This window comes from Rattus rattus, chromosome 2, assembly GCF_011064425.1.
Source record: "Rattus rattus isolate New Zealand chromosome 2, Rrattus_CSIRO_v1, whole genome shotgun sequence".
Lineage (NCBI taxonomy): Eukaryota > Metazoa > Chordata > Mammalia > Rodentia > Muridae > Rattus > Rattus rattus.
This window is the reverse complement of record NC_046155.1, coordinates 305,764-325,551: the sequence shown is the minus strand read 5'-3', so window position 1 is coordinate 325,551 and position 19,788 is coordinate 305,764. Positions and strand designations below refer to the sequence as shown.

Here is a 19,788-nt window from a genome sequence, read left to right as displayed (position 1 = left end):
AGAGACAGCACTGTCTTTCCCACACATGAGAGAAGGTACTGTCTTTTTCACACACTGCTGGAGCTGGAACAAAGCAGACCCTAAAATATTTCTAAATAAATGAATCAAAGGCACAACTTGGATCAGGTGAGGCTTATGTAGGCTCAGGACAGCAATGTTTTGAGCATGAATGAGTAATTGGGAAGACATGGAAGAAAAATTCCTTTGTGATTGTCTCTACACATAGTCTAGACTCTTTTCTAGTTACAGCAGATAGAAGGAAATTTATGACATCATGCAAATTGCTAAATATTAAAATAAGATTAAATGTTTTAGTACAATAAACAAAAATCATATATTATGGGATGTTTCCAAATGCCATATAAAGAGCTGTTGTCTCATTAGACAGGAGTGGTGGTGAATGCCGTTAGCACATTGGGTGGAGTTGGGGGCACCAGAGGCAAGAGGATCTGGGTCAGTCAGAGGCTAGCCATGTTTACATGGTGAGTTCCAGGACAGCCAGGGCTATGTAGAAAAAGACCCTGGCTCCAAAAACAAAAACAGAAGTTGTTTTATTCTGGCACATCACTAAAATTTTATGTCATAGGATCTGAGCTTTAGAACAGTAAAGCTGTAACCTAGGCAGAGGGAACCCCTTTCATAAATGGAGGTAGGGTAGGCATAGAAGTAAGTCTGGTTATAAAACTGACAGAAAAAAAAAAAGACGCTATAGATGTTGTAAACTGTGTGTATACCAATCATTACATATCTGAGATCCTCAGCATGAAAAAGATGTAAGGGGGACTGGAAAGATGGTTCAGTGCTTAAGATCACTGTCTGTTCTTCTAGAGGACCCAGGTTCAGTTCCCAGCACCCACATGGTAGCTCAAGACTGTCTGAAATCAGGCTGGAGAGATGGCTCAGCTGTTAAGAGCACTGGCTGCTTTTCCAGAGGTCCTGAGTTCAATTCCCAGCAACCACACACATGGTGGCTCACAACCATCTGTAATGGGATCAGATGCCCTCTTCTGGTGTATCTGAAGACAATGACAGTGTACTCATACATAAAATAAATAAATAAATCTTTAAGAAAACTGTTTGCAATCAAATCACTAATGCACATAAGGTAAAAAAATAAAAATTATATTTAAAAGAAAAAAGGAGACGTAAATGAATCCCAATACTTGGGTTAAAATGCTGAAACTTTCCCAACAGGAATGGAACTCTGAGGCAAGCAAAACTGACCTCACAAAGAGAACATAGCCTACCATTTTATAGACATGGAACTTCAGACAATTCAGAGGACTTGAGGTTGAGAGTGTCAGCAAAGTAAATTAATTAGGTCTACCACATGCCAGACACCATTTCAGAAACTAAATTTAATATAGTAAATGAAACAGAAAAAAAGACCAAAATATACAAAAATCAATAAACAAATAAAATAATGGTATTGATTTTATTCTGTAAAAAGAAAAAGAAACCAATAGAAAGAAATGATTACAACATATGTAATTATTAGAGTAACAGTGAGATCACTGTGTGCTTTGCTAGGATGTAAACTTGCCAGTTTCCTCTGCCCTGTTTCTCTCCTGTTTCCCCTGAACTATGAGCACTCCAATAGTTCTGAACTGGGTATAGAACAATCTAAGGCAAAACCATGAGGTTAGGCTAGAAGTCTTGCTGTCAGAATGTTAGGGGTTTTCTTATGAGTACCATGACTACCTGGCAGCCTGCAAATATATATATATATTTATATTTGATGTAAAGTATTCTGTGTTCTAGGCTGGCCTCAAACTTATTATGTAGATCAGAATATTCCTGAACTCCTGATTCTCTTGCCTCTACCTCCCCAAGGGCTTCATATATGCCACGTAAGAACTCAATCAACTGGGGTTGGGGATTTAGCTCAGTGGTAGAGCACTTGCCTAGGAAGCGCAAGGCCCTGGGTTTGGTCCCCAGCTCCGAAAAAAAGAACCCCCCCCCAAAAAAATTACTCAATCAACTGAACTATAGCCCCAGCTCCTTATTAAAGCCTCTTATATGCCAGGCGTGGTAGTGACATGCCTTTAATCCCAGCACTTGGGAGGCAGATCTCTATGAGTTCAAAACCAGCCTGGTCTACAGAGTTCCAGGACAGTCAGTTACATAGAGAAACCCTGTCTTGAAAAACCAAATGCGTGCATGCCCACACTCACACACACACACACACACACACACACACACACACACACACACACACACACACACACACACACACACTCTCTCTCTCTCTCTCTCTCTCTCTCTCTCATAATGATTTCATAACTACTTGTGGTGGACAGTGTATTGTGAAGTTTTGAGGGTAAACAGAACATTGCCTTGTTCGTTCTTTGGTGAGCGTGAGATATAGGATGTTATTAGCTTTCATTACTGTCAGACTTTCCCTCATGTAGCCAAAGAAGGTAACATTTTCATCTGTGTTTTAATTTTAATTATCTCCATTAGAATTTTGGGAAATGAAAAGAAACTCTGGCTAACCCTAACCCTAACAAACTTCGGCAGAGCTGATATGTACTAACACAATGGAAAAAATTAGGCTGGAAGTAAAAGGTTTATAATGTAAAAATATTAAGCAGAAATAATAAGCCTTTTACAACAGCTCTAAACAAGAACTCTCCAATTAGTAGACAGCATGGCATTTAATAGCCATTAGTGTTTTACAAATCAGCACCTTATAACACAGTAGAAAATTCCAGAGAAGCTGAAAGTTGTTACTTATTAAAATACTACACACTACACAACTTGCTGATCAAACAGGTTTGGGTTATTTTATCAATAAGAAAATATCTACTAGCTTTCTTTTTTCAAACACCCAGCCCACGGTGTCTCATGCATTTGACCACAGCACCCAGGAGGCAGAGGCAGGAAGATCTCTGAGAGTTCCAGGACAGCCAGGGCGACAGTTACCCTGTTTCAAAACCCAAAATAAACACAAACAAACATAGACCTTGCAATATTTCATATACACTTAAGTCTCCATGAAAAAAAAAATCTCTCATGAGTAGGGTATGGTGCACACATCTATGACCCCACACTTGGGAGATGTAATATCAGTAAGCAAGCACTTGGGAGCAGTAAGATTAGGAGTTTGAGGCCAGTTTGTGTTATATGATACCTTGTCTCAAAACCACAAAACATTACCACCACCACCACCACCACCACCATCACCACCACCACCACCACCAACTTTTAAAAGGGGGCTGGAAAGATGGCTCTGTGGCCAAGAGCAATTTGTTGGCAGAGGATCTGGGTTCAGTTCCTAGTTCCCACATGGTAACCATTTAAACCCCAATTTCAGGAGATTGATCCAATGTTCTTTTCTGTCTTCTGTGAGCATTAGGCATACACACAAGCAAACATCCACACACATTGAAATAGGAAGAGTTGAACATGGTGGCACTAGATAAACAAAGGTAGGTAGATCTCTGAATTCAAGGCCAGCCTGATCTCTTGTGAATTCCAAGCAAGGTGGGGTAACAAAGTGAGACTGTTTTAAATAAAATAAAATAAAATAAAATATATTTTAAAATCATTGCAACTAGTTTCTAAATGAAGTTTTTTCCAACCCTGAGATTCAATAGTACATTCACTTTAAGGTTTTCTAGGTAGCCCTGGAACTCACTCTGTAGGCTGAGATTAAAGGCATATACTAGCACTGCTCAGTTTTAGGAGCTTAAACACTGTTTTAAACCTCTTTTGAGACAGAGTCTCTCACGCTACATAGACCTTGCTGGCTTGAAACTCATGACGTAGATGAGGCTGGTCTTGAACTAACAAATATCCACCTGTCTCTGCAATACCCTCCACCCATTTATCCCCCTGTTAAGTCCTGGCACTAAAGTGTGTACCATCTTGTATTTATGGAGCTGTATCTTTCATTCATTAACATAGAATCTCTGAGGATAGAGCTCAAGGGTCTGCCCTCTAGTTCCCCTGACACATTTAGTTCAGACCATCTGATAAATTTTAGAATGCAGAATGATCAGAGCTACCTTTCAGAGCTCTAGTTCTGTAAGTCACAGGTGGTGGCCACTCTCTTCACTGTCTGTCACATGTTCAGGAGCACAATGAGGAGCAGGGGTGGAGGGGCTCTGGGTCCCACTCCCATAATCACACACAAAACTAACTAGACTATGAGCTGGAGAGATGGCTCAATGGTTGAGAGCACTGGCAGCTCTTCTAGAGGACTGGGGTTCAATTCAGCACCCACATGGCAGCTCACAACTGTCTGTAACTCCTGTTCCGGGGGACCCAACATCCTAATCTAGATATACATGCAGATAAAGCACCAATTACATAATAAAAATAAACAAATTAATAATAGCCAAACCGGGTCAATTTTGAGCCTATTTTAAAAATTCAGTAATACTAAATTTGAGTGAAATAAGGCAAAACACCACTTGACTAGAAATCTGGCATAGGAATTGACTGAGAAGGGTTTTCAAGAATTAGAATATTTTATAAGATGAGGTTTAAAATGTGACACAATTAAAAAAACTTCAAGTGAATTCAACATATACATCAAATGAATATATTTGAATTGTAAAATTCCTTATAGCTCAGCCTACTCTTTCTCAGAAAGAGTGAACGTTTACTATTTATGTTAAGTATTCCCTACCATAAACACTGAAAATGTGGGACCTAGATCCAAGAAGCACATGAGCTCGACTGTTAAAGAGCTCTTCCTACAAAGAATGAATAGCTTAGACTAAGATGATCACCACTTAGTTAATTTTCCTTTTACTTAGGAATTCTGTTGTTTTAAAGGGACATTCTCAACATGGACGACTACACACATTAGCAAAGGGGTGCCAGCCTGTGGAAGCCACTAAGCCACTCTTTCACATGAGCATATATATCAACACAAGAGGAGCTTGGAATATTCAGGTGCAGGTTGTCCCACACTTGAATTTTCTTATGTTCACAGAACAAGAAGGCAAGACACATTACCATGCACAACAGTACCAGCAGCTTTCAGCCACAGCATCCAAATAGGAAGTTAGCCAGCAGACAACTTTGTAGCCAAGCAAGGTCCTAAACAAAAAGTCTCTTTTGTACAAAGAAAAATGTTTTGCTTTAAAAAAAAATTTTTTTTTAAGAAAAAGGCTGTAACTGGTAAAATGTTTTTCTCAATGCTTTGCCCCAAAGTTCAGTGTTGCAACTTCCTATTCCAGACACCCACTGCACCAGTCAGACTGCGCATGAATGCCCTGATCAACTCCACTTCTAATCTGCATCCTCAATGGCAGATGGAGCCTGTGTTTCCACCTACTTAAAAGCCAAAAAAAACCAAAAACAAACCAAAAACAAAACAAAACAAACAAACAAACAAAAAAAAACAAAACCAAAGCCTTTTCTAAAGAAAATATTTTCCAGACTCCACTCTCTTTAAAGCTGAAACCAAATTTCTATGTGATTTTGTGTATAATGGAAGGCTTCTTATTATAGCACAGTATATCACTAAAAAAATAGGAATATGGTCAAAGTTCTATACTTCTTTGCTCTCATGGGTTTAATATCAACTTGAACATTACATCCTTTAAAAAGTTTCTAAATTTTAAAAGCAGCTGCTTATTTGATCATCTATATCGCAGGTGCAGCAGTTAGACAGAAGCGGGTGGGCTCTCTGGGGTCTTTGGTCTGTGTGACTCGGAGCCACGCACCTCACCACTCTAAAGCCACGTTGCTCCACTGAGCTAGTGCCTTTCCTTCACCACTGGCTGTGAGAGCTAAAGATTTGCTACACCAGCTAAAGGTCCCTAAAAATACCTACATGCAGTATGTCTTGCCAATGTCTTTATGTGTCTTATATTGGAAGACACCATCAAAAGCCACTCAATTCTGAAACACTTAGGAAGGGCCTAACGTTTAGCTCTACTTGATGGGAAAAGGAGCCCAGAGGCAGAAGACTGTGAGGGCCTACTTCCAAGCAAGAGTCAATTAAGGATTCCATTGGCACATTAACTATAAATATATTTATTAAAAAGGTTGACTTCCTAACTTATATATCTTTCATAGAAATAAGTTAATAAATATAATTTATTTGGAAAACATGACTTTTACTCAATCCAAATTAATGACATCTTTCTTTCTTTCTTTCTTCTTCTTTTTTTTTTTTTTTTGACACATGCATCTCCCTGAAACCTGATAATGGTAAATAATCTATATTTCAGATATTTTTGTTGTACTAAGGACTGAATCTGGTCCTTCTGCATGGCAAGGTAAAACCTTGACCACTGAGTTATAATCCAGTCCACAAATCATTTTTAAATCTAAAAATGTTCTACTTAATGACTGCTATGTATTGTGTGATACAGTTTGGATAGATAAAAAAGTAGCATGTTTGCCCCTAGACTTCCTTCAGGTAAGGGATAAGGGATTAGTTGAGTTAGTAATAGGGAATCAAGGTCCCTGCTAGTGGCAACATTTAGAAAGGCTTCTGTGAGCTCTGACTACTTCTAATCCCAGGGTTTTAATTGTTAACCGAACATAACCAAATATACTTATTTTAAAGGCAGACTAGAAACTTCTAGTATTGGCTACCCCAAAGTATAGCTAATCATACTGATTAGTGACACTAATCTAAGCTGACTTCCAGACTAGCAGAGCTCCCCTAAACTGACTTTTAAATCCTGTTTTTTTGTTGTTTGCAAGGGAAATGCTACAAAAGAGGCTGGGGCTGGAGAGATGGCTCAGCAGTTAAGAGCACTGACTGCTCTTCCAGAGGTCCTGAGTTTAATTTCCAGCAACCACATGGTGGCTCACAACCATCTGTAATGGGATCTGATGTCCTCTTCTGGTGTGGCTGAAGACAGCCATAATGCACTCATATACATAAAATAAATAAATAATTCTGAGAGAGAGAGAGAGAGAGAGACAGAGAGACAGAGAGAGACAGAGAGACAGAAAGAGAGAGACACAGAGACTGAGGCTGAGTCTGGGCTGGAACACTGTCAGGGATACGTCACTATTAACTGCCTTTACATAAGACTGCTCTGAAGCTGCATGAGTCAAAATAAAATGTTTTGGTAAGCAAAAAGGAAGAATGATCAACATGCTCTTCTGAAGACTAGAATGTAGTGTAACACTGAAGCTATTACTTATCTATGTTCTACTGAGGTATATGTGTACTGTTTGCAAGTAAGGGCTAAGAGAGAGCTATTTCAGTATGACACTGTGTTCCTAACCCTTTATTAGCAATTGACTTGAGTTACATTACTATCCAGGACATCAACTATTCCTTTTCTGTGTGAAAAGTGACTCAAATGTGTTTTTTCAAAATCTGAAGTTTTTTTTTTTTTTCCTGGAGCTGGGGACCGAACCCAGGGCCTTGCACTCGCTAGGCAAGCGCTCTACCGCTGAGCTAAATCCCCAACCCCAAAATCTGAAGTTTTTACTACTGAAGAAAAAGGTTATTTGTTTTACTTATAATATGGTATTTTTCTTCCAGAGTAAAATAAATTCAGTATTTACTTGTTTAAATTATCAACTAATGAGGGGAAAATAGCTTAAAAATAGCTATCTGGTTAGATTTAAAATATCAGAACAATATAACTACTTTTATATATGTGAATTACTTGTGAGTTCACAAAACTTTGAAAGTAAACACATAAGACGCCTGGCTCATAAGATAGCAGAATTATGATTCTGATATTTTATTATCTTAAAATCATGTAATTAAGGATATTATAAGGGAGTTAGGGATGCTAAGTTATCATTTTGCATGAAACCATTTATTTCATAAGGTTCTCATCCTTTCTTTTTAAAATTTTAGGAAGATTTCTATTTAGTTTATGGGCATGAGTGCTTTACATGTATAAGTGTACTTCAGGCCTAAGGGGACAGAAATTGTCACTGGATCCCCCTCAAACTGGATTTATAGTTATAAGCTGTCATTGGTGCTGAGACTGCACCCTGTTCCTCTGCAAGAGCAGACAGTACTCTTAACCACTGAGCACCTCTCTTCATACGATCCTACTCAGGGCCGCATGCATACCTGGCAAGCGCTCTAGTTTGAACTACACCCCCAGCATTGTGCTTTTATCATTACAAGGTCAAAGTCTTCCTTATGAGCCAGCATCCAAGCTGCAGAAAATCCCAGCTAGGATGATGACTATTTTTCATAGAACTTTTGAGAGCTATCTAGTGACTTTAATTACACAGGACGCCCTCCTCTCCCCCATGCCCCTACGCTTAGGTGATGCTGGGGCTAAACCCAAGGATTTGTGCATGGAAGGCAAGTGTTCTATTATTAAGCTACAACAGTGTAATCATTTTTTCTTTAAAAAGTAAGTTTACCATTGACTTTTATTTGGGTTTAGTACACAGTACAAATGGAGTGCATTTTACTAGCACATATAATCAACAAAGTATACATCATGCTTACACATTTTTGGCAGGAGCTGCCATACTAACTTAAGAGATCTTTCCCATTGGTTGATGGTTTTTTTTTTTTTTTTTTGGGGGTTGTTGTTGTTGTTTTGTACCTAGGTGGGTGTTTCTTGCTGTGTAATCCCGGCTGGCTTGGAATTCACAGGTGAGCCTCCTGCTTCTTCTTTCAGAGTGCTAGGATCATAGGTGTGAATACCACACTTGGATTTTTTTTTTTTTAAGTCACTGCTTACTCTCTAGGATAAGGAGCCTTAACTGCTATAAGTCAACTGACTTGTTCAATATTTCTTTTTTTTTCTTTTCTTTTTTTTAAAAGATTTATTATTTTTATATCAGTACACTGTAGCTGTCAGACACTCCAGAAGAGGACATCAGATCCCAGATGGCTGTGAGCCACCATGTGGTTGCTGGGAATTGAACTCAGGACCTTTGGAAGAGCAGTCGGTGCTCTTAACCACTGAGCCATCTCTCCAGCCCCTTGTTCAATATTTCTAAGCATCTGAAAACAGCTTAGCTGTTGGGATAAATTTCAGACAGATTTACATTTAAACTTTCTAGCTAGGTTGTTATTTTGTAGGTCATTGGAAACATACTTTCATTCTGCTTCCAAATAAATTCAAATTAATAGGTTAAATGCATGTTAGGATTGAAAAGTCTCAAATCTTACACGAAAACTGTAATATTTTTAAGATTATTTTGTTTTTAGTTATTTAATTATTTTTAATTGCGTGTGTGTGTGTGTGTGTGGGGGGTGAGTATGTGCATAATAGAGTTCAGTGCCTGTGGAGGCCTAAAGGGGGCACTGAAATACAGTAAGTTACCCAACAGCAGTGCTGGTAATTAAACTTGGGGCCTCCAGAAAAGTAACAAGAGCTCTTAATTGCTGCACTATCATCCGAGACACTTTAAGCGGTGTCTGTGTGAGAGAGAAGTTGTGGATGGAGATCAGAAGACAACCCTCTGAGTTGATTCTCTTCTACCATGTGGCTCTGAAAATGGATTCACCTTACCAGGCTAGGGTGGCAGGTGCCTTAGCCTGCGGAGGCATCTCACTGGCCACGTTTTTAATTTTTAAGTAATAGTCAAAGCTACATTTAAAACTTTGGTATAAATGGTTCACTCAGCTTCATTCAAGTATATTAAGCTTCACAGGGACCTACTGGCAACTCTAAAGTAGAGAAATGATGGGTTAGTAATTCGTTTTCATTTTAAGAAATGTGGGGGCAATAAAAGATTTCCACCTCATCCTCAGTTACAGCCTCTTTCTTAACATTTTTCTTTTTATTAATGTGAAAAAAAATTATGAACTTGCCTTGTGAGGTCGAAAATATAGATACAGGCTGAGAGGAAGAGGAAGAAACAAAGGAATCTGAAAGAAAATATACAGAATGAAAATTTGACAACCCCACATAGGAATCTTCGTTGTAACTTTTCTTTTTCTGGAGGGTCAAACATCATCATTTTTGCTGGGCTTACTAGCCAAGGGAAGACTCAGGCTGTTTTCACTCACCTGCCAGTGACACCTCATTTCACTCCCAGGACGCACTTCTACAAGTTCACCACGTCAATCTCTTTAGACAAGCATTATCACCTTCAGGAAGAAAGAGGAAGCCCTACCATTTCACAACATCAAGAACAGATACTCCTTTGCTACCCTCTGGCAAAGTGGTTTTTAAACACTAGTTGCCAGCTTGCTTTAAATAATTTCCTACTACATCTAGAAGCATTAAGTCATTAAGATTATTAGCACTTTAAAAATATTTAATTGGCAAAACCCTACCTGCAATACTTTAAAAAAAATCATAATTCACTGGTCAAATAGGGCTAAATGAGAAATCTTTCAGCTTTGAAAAACACTCCTCCAATCTGTCAACATATAAAAAAATGTAACATCTTTTTTATCTGCTCCGTAAACATAATCTTTAACTAAATAGTTAATGCTTCCAGGAATCCATCCTACAAAGTACAACTGTGTACAAGGACATGTGTAAGGCACTGGTTTTAAGTACTAGAAATCACGTAAATGTCTACCATAAATGACTAGTTAAAAACAACATCTAAACAATTAACTTGGTGCTCTGGAAAAGAATAAAGTACAAGCTTTATATAGTGATGCCTGCCTATAGCCCAGCAGCACAGGATCCTAAGGCCATCTAAGTTCAGAGACCAGGACAAGTAACACAACTTTGCCCCATTTCCTCCTGCCCAAAAAACAGGTGAAGCTATGTATACTGATATAGCCTGCATATTAAATATAAAAGTACATTCACTGTGCTCCACATGTTTAGTGCAACAAATCGGACTAACAGAAGGGACTAAAAGTCTGAGGTGAAACCTGTATGAAGGTCTGTAACCCAAGCACTTGGGAACTAAATGCAGGAGGATCAGTTGAATACAGCCTGGGATGCATAAGATTCTGGCACCACTGTCTCTGTGTCTCTCTCTCTCACACACACAGAGAACCATGAATTGTGGCACACACATTTGAATCCCAATGTTCAAGAAGCAGAGATAAAGGCAGGCAGATCTTTGTGAGTTCAGGCTAGCCTAATCTATATAGAGCTCCAGGCCAGTGGAGTTACATAATGAGATCCCATTTCCAAAAAAGAAAAAGAGGAGCAGAAAAGTTGCTGTCTGGGATAGAAGGAAGATTTTGCTTTTTGTACCTAAGAAAACATAATCTTTTCAGCAAAAAATAAAATATATTAGAAAAAGAATGTCATTGGGTGTTAGTGGCACACACCTTTAATCTCAGCACAGTGAAGGCAGAGGCAGTCGGTCTCTGAGTTTGAGGTCAGTCTGATCTACAAACAAAGTTCCAGGACAGTCAAGGATACACAAAGAAACTGTCTCTAAAACAAACAAACAAACAAACAAACAAACAAACAAACGTACGTCTTCTGAGATAGAAAAATGGTTTAGCAGTAAAGGTGCTTAACAATCCAAATTTGATATCAGAGCTCACATTATACTAGATAACTGTTGTCCTCTGATCTCCATATGCACTGTGACATGCATGCACCCATATAGACACACACAAAACACTCCCTGCAAATGTACTAAATATACAAAACATTATACATGAATTTTTTCTTTCAATTATAAAAGTGTTTTCACAAATATTAAAGTTATACTTAAAAACAGAAGACTGCTTTAAGTAACTAAGCCATAGTATCTGTAAGTATAAGTTTAGGAAAATTACTTTGTAACAAACACAGAGCACATTAAAATTAAGCCAGAATTTGGTGGGGATCAGATAGTTACTCATTAATTCAAGACCAGAAGTTTGAAATTCACTTTCAAGTTGCTTTAAGATGAATCATCACATACATTCTTAGACATAAGAACCATCTCTCTTTTTAAATAACTTAATTATTATTATTTTAAATCATTATTATTTTAAATATTTATACAAGGGCATGTACACGAGTTCAGGTGCCTGCAGAGTCTAAAAGAGGGCATTAGATTCCCTAGCAGTTGTGAGCCACCGAGTGTGGGTGCTGGGAACCGACTCTGCAAGTGCACAACGTACTATCTCAAGGCTCTCCCCTCTTTTTAGAGGAAAATGTTTACTATCTCTTGTTCAATGTTTCCAAGTGGGTCCATTTCAATATGCAATTAACATTAAATCTTTCAACTGATCAGTTTAAGCCTAAACAAATAGCCAGGTGTGTTGGAACACACCTATAATCTCAGAATTCAGAAGGCAGAGGTAGGAGATTGTGAGCTTAAGGATAGCCTTGGCTTCTCAAAGAATACGCAAAACCAAAAATAAAATAAATGTTATAACCTGGCTGTGGGGGGAATCTCCTTTAAGCTTTAAGTAAGACCAATACAAGAGGGGGGGAAGGGAGGGAGGGGAGGGGGGAGAGAGAGGAAGGAAGGGGGGAGAGAGAGAAAGAGACCGACCGACCTATGAATCTGGCAGTTGTCCGCCTGTTCATTTCTATTATAACCCCCACCCAGTGGAAAATTCCGCCCTGCCGATTTGTATGCATAGCATCTGTTCTGATAGAGAACAGAGATAACCAGCAGTTTGTAACAATATTGCAAGAGGTTTCCAACTTACAAAACTATATTATATTCCTATTCAAATCTACCCTGCAGGTAAGTGAACTGAGAATGGCAATCTTAATCTTCTAATACTAATGAAATAACTTTCTGTAATAGCCAAAGCTAAATACACTAGCTAGTCTAATACAGTAAGAGATATCAAACATAAGTAGTGTAAGTTGTTGGAATGCAGCAGGGACGGCCACTAGGTTAAATAAAGATCAGTCCAGAAGAGACTTTATGGTCTTAGGTGAACCAGGGCCAGGGCAGGGAGTGGGGCAAGCATTCTGGAGGAAGGAACTGAGCAGATTCCAAATGTCTTTAAATACTAAATGATATATCTTGTACATAGAGGAATCACTCTCACATATGGGTTTTTTGTGGGGAGAGGGTGTGGTGTTTGGAGACGGGGTTTCACTATGCATCTTCTGAGAGTGTTGGGATGCCAACCATGTGCACAATACTCAATTTTCACATGTTTTAAAAAGAACTCAGAGGGGTTGGGGATTTGGCTCAGTGGTAGAGCGCTTGCCTAGCAACCGCAAGGCCCTGGGTTCGGTCCCCAGCTCTGAAAAAAAAAAAAAAGAAAAAAGAAAAAAAAAAAAAAAAAAGAACTCAGATTTCTACTAAATTGGAAATCTGCGTAAAATCAGACATGATAGTACACACCTGTAATTCCAGTACCAAACAAAGCAAAACAATCACTACTTAAGCAAGACAGAATGGAGACAACCTGGACATCTTCTGATTGGATGCTAGAAAGTAGAGAAATAATAGTTAAGATAAGGGAGGACGTGGTACTGATGCACACCTGTAATGCTGGCACTTGGAGAGCAGAAACAGGATCACTGTTAAGTTTGAGATCAACCAGGATGACACAATGTGACCTTGTTTAGAAAGAGAAGGAGAAAAAGGAAAAGGAAAGGAAGAAAAGAAGGAAAAGAAAAAACCTGAAGGACTCAATGCCATTAATGAATCCAAGGGATAGCTTATATAGCATTAGTTCCTTATTCATTTATATTCTGTCTCTTTCAAGGTTTAGAACAAGATCTTACTGTGTATCTCAGGTTAGCCTGGGACTTGTAGTTTGGAAATCAGTATGTTAAGGTTAGATTCAAACTGGTAATCTTCCTGCCTCAGCCTCTCAAGAGCTGGGATTACAGGTATGTGCCATGACCACTGGCTTATGTGGTGCTGGTTACTGAACAGAGAGTTTTGTGCATCCTCGTCAAGAATTTTACCAACTGAGCCCCAGCCCCAGACCCTTTCACCAGCTACGAAGACATGCAGGATATCAGCACATACTGGCATTATCACACCTTTAACTTGTAGAAGATGACAGCTTCTCAGATTTTTCCAGCTTTATGATTTTGAATAATTGTGTGTGTATGTACCGTGTTGATATGTGTAAGTATGCAAGTTCGAGGCAAGACTGCGGGGGCAGAAGCAGACATAAGGTATCTTTCTCTGTTCTCCACAATTTTTCATTCTCATGGAACTGCTACTTTGGTTAGGCTGGCCAGTCAATGAACCCCAGGAGCTGCTTGTCTACAAAGTTGCTTCCCTCAAATGCTGGGGTTACAGAAATGTGCATCAAACCCAGCTTTTACTTGAATGCTAAGGGATCTGAACTGTAGTCCCTGTGTTTGTACCCAACTGAGTCATCTCCCCAGCTAAAGTAGCAAGTTGGTTTTTTTTATTTATTTAGCTTTATAGCTAACATTGATTACTATAAGTTTCCCAGGCTTGGGTTCAGAAGACCATGGGGGAAAAAAGGAAAGGTGCAGGAGGAGGAGAAGCTGCCATGGATTAGGAGTCAAGGTGATCTTGACAGTTTTGAGGAATACCAATTGATATATTTTTACAGAATGTCTTACAGTTTTTCTTCTGGTTAGACTGAAATGATGAGTTTAGAGCAAGAAGAACACAGAGATGAAGGGTCATCATAACCTTTGAAGGAATAGTTACTAGTAAGTCTTGCAGTGGTGATGAATGCCTAACTTAACTTAGGCTGTTTGCTAAGTTTCTCCAGGACAGTTCTGCTCCCCATCCAAATAGAGAACATGTAAGGGTTAGACAACTTGCAAGAGTCAGTTGTTTCCACCACATGGGTTCTGGGGACCCAACTAGGACACTGGGTTTGGTATTAAGTACCTTTACCTGCTAAACCAATGGCTCTCAACCTGTGGGTCAAGAACACTCTGGAGTTACAATGACTCTTTCATAAGGGTCATCTAAGACCACCCCAAAACACAGGTATATACATTACAATTCGTAATAGTAGCAGAATTACAGTTATGAAGTAGTAGTGAAAATAATTTTATAGTTGGGGGTCACCACAACTTGAGGAACTGTTTTAAAGGGTCATACCATTAGGAAGGTTGAGAACCACTGTGTTAGGTCATCTCACCAGTCCAGGTTTTCCTTAAACACTGTGTTACTTGTCAGGTGTGGTGGGCATTCCTTTAATCTCAATATTCAGGAGGCAGAGAAAGGTGGAACTCTATAAATTTGAGGCCAGCCTAGTCTTCAAAGAGTTTTTGGAAAACAAACAAACAAACAAACAAACAAAAAACCAAGCAAACAAAACAAACTCCGTCAATATGTATGTATGTGTGTGCATATACATACACATAAATAAATGTGTGCATCCATCCATCCATGCATCCACCCGTCCACCCGTCCATGCACGTGTGCATCCATCCATCTGTCTCTTATTGTTGAGGTTTGGTCTTTCATTATTTATTGTAATGTTAAGTGCAGGCCCCCAGGACCTGGCTGTCCCAGAGATAAGAGTCCACATGTAGACCATGACCCCAAGTTATTTCTGATTGGTAAATGAAGATGATAACAGCCAATAGCTGGGCAGAAGAGACATAGGTAGGGTTTAGGTTTTCTGGGCTTGGGTTCAGAGGAGGGAAAAAAAGGTCGGTGCAGGAGGAGGAAGAAGGAGCTGCCAATAGTTAGAAGTCAGAGAGAATGTGGCCCTGAGGGCTGGCCAACTGGAGTTAAGAGCAGCCCAGATGAAGTAATAGTAAGTAGTAAGTAATAATTTGGGGTTATCAATAGGAAAGTAGATTCTGATAATCTACCCTAAGGCTTATTGTAAATACAAAGGTTGTGTGTCACTTTTATCTGGGATGTAAGTCGGGGTAGAAACCCCGGGTTGGGATCTGGTAATTTCTACAACATATTGGCACTCAACATGGGTGTGGGGGTTTGTGTGTACCAGGACCTAAGTCAGTTCCTTTCTTCTTTTATGTGGGTCCCAGGTATGAACTCAAATCATCAGATTTGTGGCAAGCATCTTTAGTGATCCATTTTGCCAGCCCTAAACTAGCAGGCTAACCTTTTTATTTATCTGTAGCTAACACTGACTATTGTACTTGTTTGTTTGTGTGACTGGACTATTTTTAGCAGAAGCTTCTTCAAAATCCTAACCATAGAGGCAGTATATATGCTTATGTGAAAGAGATCTGGGCCTTACATTCCTTAATTCCAGCCAGTCTACCATCTTGACTATTGCTAAATTTGTGGCATGGTTTAATTTCTCTGAGCCTGAGTCTCCACCTAGGCTGTTGTATTGCTACCTTGTTACCTAACTCACCAATAAACAATACAAGTCTTTCTTCTATTGAAAATAGCCCCCAAAGGAACAGCCTATATTGTTTCTGTCTTCCTGTCTCCTAAAGTCCCTTACAAAGAGCCTTAATATGCTCTGCTGTTGATTTATTATATGTGGGCATGACTTAAACAGTAGGCAAATGTTAATGTATTAGAATTACTAGCCAACCCTGGTTGGCACATACCTGTAATCTTAGCTGTTTGAGGAGTGAAGGTCTGAGAACAGCCTCTGCCACAAGTGAGTTCAAGAACAGCCTAGGAAACTTGGTGAGACCTTGACTAAAAATAAGATGTACAAAGAGAGGGAGCCGTAGCTCAGTGGCAGTATCTCTGCTTAGTACTCACTGAGCTCTAGATTCAATTTCCAGTTGGGTAAAGACCACCATTATCAAGTTTTCTACCTTAAATGTGAACCAAATCAATTCTCATTGTTGAAACACTCTGCCATAACAGAACAAAGAGGTTATGTATTAATTTTGCTTAAGAAATTTTCCAGAGGCCTGGAGAGATGGCTCAGCAGTGAAGAGCACTAGTAGCTGTTACCAGCAACCACATGGTGGCTCACAACCATCTGTAATGGGATGTAATGCTATATTCTGGTGTGTCTGAATATAGTTACAGTATACTCAAACAAATAAACAAAAAATCTAAAAAAAAGTTTTCCAGAATACCCTTCCATGTATCCTGAAGGGCAAACTGCCAGTGACAATGCCAAGAGCCCACATGTATCTCCACTGGTTATGTTATGAAGATGTTTTTACAGGAAGTAGCAAGTCAGTTGATTTCAGAAAGGAGGTAAGAATATTCTTTGAAATTAAAAACAAAAACCAACAACAACCAAAAATACCATTAAGGTGGCCCACCCGCTAATGATTAACCTTCCCTGAGTGAAAAATCTTACATAGCAATTATGTTGGGGTGGTACTTGGGAGGCAAAGGCAGGTGGTATCTATGAGTTCAAGGCCAGCCTGGTCTATATAGAGTACAGCCAGGAGTACACAGTGAGATGATGGCCACAGCAGCAGCAGCAGCAGAGGTTCTCTCTGGAGCTGCTGTAGGACAGCCATATGGCTTCCGTAAATCACAGATACACAGTGAAAAGACTTCCATGATGCAATCAGAAGCAATAGTGTTATAACTTAAGCACAGTTAGCATGTTCATATCTTTCAAAACATCTACAATAAGCCATAATTGAAACAACTGTAGATTTATACTCAATAATTGTTATAGAATAAAAGTAAGGCAACATCCTTTCTTTTCTTGAAACAAGGTCTTAATATATAGATAGCCCTGGCTGGCCTTGTCCTCACCTTTGCCTCCCAAGTACTAGGATTAAAGATATGCTCACCTCTGCTATCCAGAAAGGTGTTTTTTGTTTGTTTGTTTTTAAGGGGATTAGCACATGCCAGACAAACACTCTATCCTTTTTGTTTTTCAAAGGTGTGTAAAGTTTAGGAGGTTAAATTTATCCTTCACCCTAAAAGTTGAAGACAAAACGAAGACAAAACGCACTGGTACACAGGATCACTGCACACACAGTCACTGACACAAAACTTATTTGTCTGCCAAGAACTAAGCAATGCTCAATTCTAGGACTATCACTACCTTAAAGAGAAGTGTCTTTCAGGAGAAATAATGCTTGGCTCAAACAAAACCGATAAACTTAATTTCCTCTTTCCTTTCGTGACACGTCACTAATTCATTCATCACCAAACTTCACCTTACAAGCGCTTGCAACAGTCACCTGAGTAGAACAGGTGACTGGCGTATTGTGAGGAACAATTTCCTCACAGATGAATTTAATAAAACAGCACTGTTCTTGCCACTATTTTCAGACCATCTCTAAAATACTAAAAGGCAAAAAGGGTTTCAACACAAAAGCAATGCAAAGAATAAATGAACAGCAACAAAATAAAACCACTAAAATTCTTACCCTAAACTATGTAAATAATCATTGGTGACTCCAAGTTAGAGTTAAGGTGCATCCATAAATAAAATCAAGTCGCTGGGCAGGGTGGCTCATGTCTTTAATTCCATTACTTGGGCAGCAGAGACAGATAAATCTAAGTTCTAGGGCCAGACTAATCTAAGGAGCAAGTCCCAGAACAGTCAGGGCTACATAGAAAACCCTGTCTTGAAAAACGAAAAAACCCACATCAAGTCAGGTATTTCTAGACTATTCTGATATGACTATTCTTGCTATCTCTTAAACCATCTGCTGTGCCAAGCATTTTATAATGTATCATAACTGTATTTACTATGGCCAGAATGCTATGCCAAGTCCCCCTCCTTGCTTTTTTAGTTTTTGATATAGTTTCTCAACATAGTTTTATGGAACCTGATATGTAGATCAAGTTAACTTTGAACTCAGAGAACTGTCTATCTCTATCTTCTAAGTGCTGGGGTTAACAATGAGCACCACCAAGCCTAGAGTTATTAAAACTTTTTTTTTTTTTTAAATGGATAGAGGTCTGGAGAGATGGCTCAGCAGTAAGAGGACACAGCCTTTGCAGAGGACTAGAGTACAATTCCCAAAATTCACACTGGATGGCTCACGACCACCTGTAATTCTAGTTCCAAGGGGAATCTGACACCTCTGGCTTCTGTAGGAACCTGCACTTGTATATACACATAGCTACACACATACACATAATTACAATTTTTTAAATATGTATTTACAAAAGTGGCTGTGAATACATAGCTCACTGGTGGACTGCATGTGTAGTATAGGCCAGGCCCTGCACTCACACTTCAGTACTAGTGGCAAAAACAATAATTTTCTTTTATTGTTAAGGAAGATTAGGATTTTTCACTTGTAATTCAATTACTATTCTATGTGCAGATAATTTGTTAACTGTCAGATGCATCAAGTATTAGGTACTGTTAATAGATTTTTTTTTTTGAAGTAGTTTGAAGTAGTTTGCTTTCAAGGACACAAAGCAAAAGCATCTATTCACACAGCTGATGTGTATTTATCCCTCCACATTAATCACTATTTGCTAACATACTATAGGCAAAGTATGTGCTTTCTGTGTGCTTAATCCTCATACCAACTATTATCATTTTTATGAAGTGGGAAACTAAAGCCCAGGATTTGTACAAGAACAGCAATTATTAAAGAGATAAACCCAAGGGCTGGAGAGATGGCTCAGTGGTTAAGAGCACTGGTGGCTCTTCCAGCAGGCCTAGGTTCAATTCTCAGAACCAACATGGCAGCTCGTAACCATCTGTAATTCCAGTGTCAGGGGATCAAACAGCCTCTACAGACATACACAAAGGCAAAACCCCAATGCACATAAAAGAACCATTGAAAAGAGAGAAACCCAAAAGGCACATGCCTTTAATCCTAGCACTCCAGAGGGGAGGCAGGCAGAGGCAGGCAGAGGCAGTCTGCAAGTTCAAGACTGGTCTAATCTACATAGTGAGTTCCAGGCCAGCCAAGGCTATACAGTGAAGACCCCTGTCTTAAATAAGTAAAATTTAATAAATTAATTAAAAAGGGATAAACCAGAATTGAAGTCAGGTCATTTTTGGCACTCATATTGTTTGTTGGTAAATGTATGATGCTACCATGAATAATCAGGAATGAATATGATATTGACATTAATATAAACAAGTGGTTAGGATCCTTATAATTTAAGGGTTAATACTGTAAATCCAAATTACATAGTTAATGTTTGACTGGCTATTAGAACAAAGCA

At 39.0% G+C, this 19,788-nt stretch overlaps 1 protein-coding gene across 4 annotated transcripts in view; it reads right to left on the bottom strand.

Moving 5' to 3' along the window:
* The window catches only part of Rtn3 (reticulon 3), a 56,553-nt gene that overhangs the window by 32,908 nt on the left and 3,857 nt on the right, over positions 1–19,788 (bottom strand). For 2 of the 4 annotated variants that reach the window (XM_032896442.1, XM_032896440.1), the window contains exon 2: positions 9,722–9,778. The exons of the other annotated variants lie outside the window; for them this stretch is intronic. In XM_032896442.1, the coding sequence (XP_032752333.1) occupies positions 9,722–9,778 (57 nt within the window). The remainder of the gene's footprint in view (positions 1–9,721; positions 9,779–19,788) is intronic. 4 annotated transcript variants of the gene reach the window in all.